This window comes from Gobius niger (genome assembly GCF_951799975.1).
Source record: "Gobius niger genome assembly, chromosome: 13".
In the NCBI taxonomy this organism is placed as follows: Eukaryota; Metazoa; Chordata; class Actinopteri; order Gobiiformes; family Gobiidae; genus Gobius; species Gobius niger.
The window spans coordinates 22,631,015-22,635,106 of NC_136864.1; the positions used below are offsets into that span (position 1 = coordinate 22,631,015).

The 4,092-nt window shown below is 43.6% G+C and overlaps 1 protein-coding gene across 1 annotated transcript in view; it reads left to right on the forward strand.

Moving 5' to 3' along the window:
- Positions 1-4,092, forward strand: part of dspa (desmoplakin a) — a gene marked incomplete at its 5' end in the record, with an annotated part of 14,596 nt that extends 10,504 nt beyond the window's left edge. Inside the window, one exon of the mRNA XM_079568780.1 lies at positions 491-4,092. Coding sequence (XP_079424906.1) covers positions 491-3,730 — 3,240 coding nt within the window. The 3' untranslated portion in view covers positions 3,731-4,092. The remainder of the gene's footprint in view (positions 1-490) is intronic.

Below are 4,092 nucleotides of genomic sequence, written 5' to 3' on the forward strand. Positions count from 1 at the left end.
TATGCATGTCGTGGTGTGTGTGTGTGTGGTTGCATGTGTAATCACGGACACTAACTCACTTACATAATAGAAGGGTATTGTAATTTATTGTTAAGGTAATATGGGATGTGTCACATTTAATTTATTGTCATGCTAAGTCATGCATCCAGCCTTTTCAATCATTGTAGTTGTAATTTTATGAGACAAAAGAAAAATCACAAAATATTACCATTTAAATTTCATATGCTTTTTCATATACATTTGTAACTATTTTAAATCAGATTGACATGTTTCAAAAGCACTTGCCGTAAGTGTAGCCGGTGCAAATTTCAAATTTCAAATCCAAATGTATAGACTGATATATGAAATCATTAAATGACAAAATATATATTTAATCTAAAAATATACATTGCAAATTTGGAATATAGTTCCAGTAGACCTGCTTTGCACATCTGCTAGATGTTGGATGCTTGTATTAAAATAAATTTGGTCACTTTGACTGATTATTTCCTTTTCTCTTTTGCAGACAACCATCATGGTTCGTGAATCCCAAAGCCAATACACTGAAGTGATCCGGGAGAAGGACAACCTGCTTGCAAAGATTAAACTCCTTGAACAGGAGAAAAATCGCAACCAGCGTATTGAGGATGAACTCAATCGCATCAAGGCATCTCTGGAAGCAGAGCTACGCAACAAGCAGCGACTCCAGGACGAAAAGAACTCCATTGTCAAGGAGCTGACGTGCATTAAGACCCAGTATGAGTTGAGAGACAGCCAGATCAAGCAGCTAAACACTGACCGAGACAGAGGCGATCAAGAGAGACAGTCACTGAAGACTCAGATTGAAAAGCTTATGTTGGAGCTGAGGAGTGTGGAGGAAAGATACAAGAGCCGCCTGATGAGCTCTGAGAAGGATGTATCCGAGCTGAGTATTAGAAGAGACACATTGGAAAGAGAAATCAAGAGACTCCAGCAAAGGCCCGACGCTTTGTCCCGACAGACACAAACAGATGAGAAAATCCCAACAATTGATCCATCCAAGTTAGTATTTGACGGGGTCCGTCGCAAAGTCACTGCCCACCAGCTCTGTGACTGCAACATCATCAGCAAACACACCCTAGAGATGCTTTTAAAGGGCAAAAAGACTGTGGAAGAGGTTGCAGTGGACATCCAAGTGAACCTTAAAGGTACAGGTGTAGTTTCTGGCATGACATCTAGCTCACATGGAAAAATGCCATTTACAGAAGCCAAAAACAAGAAACTGCTCAGCCCAGACAGTGCGCTACTGCTTCTGGAAGCCCAAGCAGCGACAGGTTACATGGTAGACCCGACTTTTAATGAGAGGATGCCAGTTGATACTGCCTGTTCTCGAGGCATTGTAGACACAGAAGACAGAGACGCCTTGCTAACAGCTGAAGCAGCTAGCACTGGTTTCAAAGATCCCTTCTCTGGCAAAGTGCTGTCAGTTGGCCAGGCTTGCAAACAGGGACGGGTTTCCAAAGATACAGCTATCCGTTTGCTCCAAGCGCAAGAGTCTGTTGGAGGCATCATAGACCCGGTCTTAGGCGTCTTCCTTCCAAAAGATGTAGCGTTGGATCGCAATCTGATCGATGAGGATCTATACAGGGCTTTGAACAAGAAGCCAGCCTGCTACATTGACCCTGCATCTGGGGAGAAAATCAGCTACAGTGAACTGAGAAAGCAGTGCACAGTAGAACCAGTTTCTGGCATGCTTCTGTTGCGTGGCCCAGATAAAGCTTTGACCTTTAAAGGATTTAGAGGTGAGGTCACTGTAGATGAGCTGATCAAATCTGAACTACTGAATGAGACAGACTTACAGCAGCTGAACGCGGGCAAACTCACAGGTAAAGAGATTGAAGACAAGCTCAAGAACTACCTGTATGGTACAACTTGCATTGCGGGAATTTATGATGAAGCCAATGACAGAATAATGCCTTTCTACCAGGCCATGAAGGAAGGCCTTCTGATGAGAGGAACCACATTGGAGCTCCTTGAAGCTCAAGCTGCATCTGGCTTTGTTGTTGATCCAGTCAACAATATCTTCCTCACTGTGGAGGAGGCTGCAAAGAGAGCTCTGATTGGAAAAGAGTTTAAAAATAAGTTGATGTCCGCCGAAAGGGCAGTTACTGGCTATATTGATCCACACACTGGGAACACAATCTCACTCTTTCAGGCAATTGAGAAAGAAATTATTGAAAAAGGTCATGGAATACGTTTACTAGAGGCCCAAATTGCTGCCGGTGGAATTATTGACCCCAAAGAGAATCACAGGATTGACGTTGCCGTAGCCTATAAAAGAGGATATTTTGATGAAGAGATGAATGAGATTCTGACTTATGAAGGAGATGACACAAAGGGTTTCTTTGACCCCAACACCAAGGAAAATCTTACATATCTCCAACTGAAAGAAAGATGCATTACAGATCAAAAAACTGGTCTTATTCTGCTGCCACTCAAAGACAAAAACAAGGCTCAAAAAACAGAGACGACCCGCACCAACGTTCTCCGTAAAAGGCGCGTTGTGATTGTAGACCCAGACACAGGGCTAGAAATGTCAGTGAGAGAGGCCTATCATAGAGAACTAATTGACTATGACACCTTCCTTGACCTGTCCGAGCAAGAGTGCGAATGGGAGGAAATTACCATAAAGGGGTCCGACGGTTCAGCTCGTCTTGTTATAGTGGACAGGAAAACAGGAACGCAGTACGACATCCAAGATTGCGTTGAGCGGGGCATCATTGAAAAGTTGTCCTTGGAGGAATATCGCAAAGGCACACTAACCCTGACTCAATTCGCCGACCTTATCACCAGCAAGACCAGTGGAACCGAGATGAATATTACAGCCAGCAATGTAGATGACATGGTTACCTGTAGCAGCCCGACTCAACTTGCTCCATCCTCCCCCACTGTGCGCAAACGCTTCAACAGTATATCCATCACAGTCTCCCCGCCCGAGATGTTCGATGACCACAGTCCCGTTGGAGCAATTTTTGACACAGAAACCTTGGAGAAGATCACAATTCCAGAAGCACACCGGCGCAACATTGTCGATACGATTACTGCACAGAGACTTCTCGAAGCCCAAGCGTGCACTGGCGGCATCATCAACCCCGCTACTGGCCAGAGGCTTTCCCTTAAAGATTCGGTTCATCAAGGCATCATTGACGAAAGCATGGCCTCCAAGCTAAAACCTGCCCAGAAAGCGTTAATCGGATTTGAGGATGTGAAAACCAAGAGAAAGATGTCTGCCGCAGAAGCAGTCAAAGAAACATGGCTGCCCTACGAAGCTGGTCAAAGATTCCTGGAGTTTCAGTACCTCACTGGAGGACTAGTCGAACCTGGTACCGGAAGGCGTATTACGATCGAAGAGGCCATTCACAGGGGTTGGCTGGATGGACAGGCCGCCCAAAAGCTCCAAAATACAAAGAATCACCCAAAGAACATAACGTGCCCCAAAACAAAGTTGAAGATCTCTTACAAGGATGCTATGGACAGCTGCATGGTGGAAGAAAGTAACGGAATGAAGATGTTGCAGGCCTCGTCAGTGTCTAGCAAAGGGATAAGCAGCCCATACAATGTCTCCAACCCAGGATCGAAATCTGGGTCGCGGGCTGGCTCTCGCACTGGCTCCAGAAGCGGATCTCGCAGAGGCAGTGTTGATTATTCCTCCTCCTTCAGCTACAGTTACACAACCACCAGCTCATCCTTTAGCAACAGTTCTTTATCTTAATGCACTAATCATACAAAAGCAACGACAGTATCTAAAATGTCCTTGTGTTATATCAGTTTGAATTCACTTTTTGTAACAGATTTTATACAATATTAACTTGTGTAATTGTTTGCCATGTGGGTGATTTGGTGTTTAAAAATTGCAGACATGTTTTTGTAGCATTGCTGTTTAACAATATATTGCTAAATGTTTTGGATTTTAATATATGGCTTCTAGAATGTATTTTTAAAGGGAGACTATTTGCTGATAATGTACCAAGAGAAATGTGCTAACCATGTTTGCTTTTTTTTTTAATACATAAGAGCTTGGCAAGTGTTGAGAATATAAAATAGGGTAAATGCTTATGTTTAGAAAGTATGGAT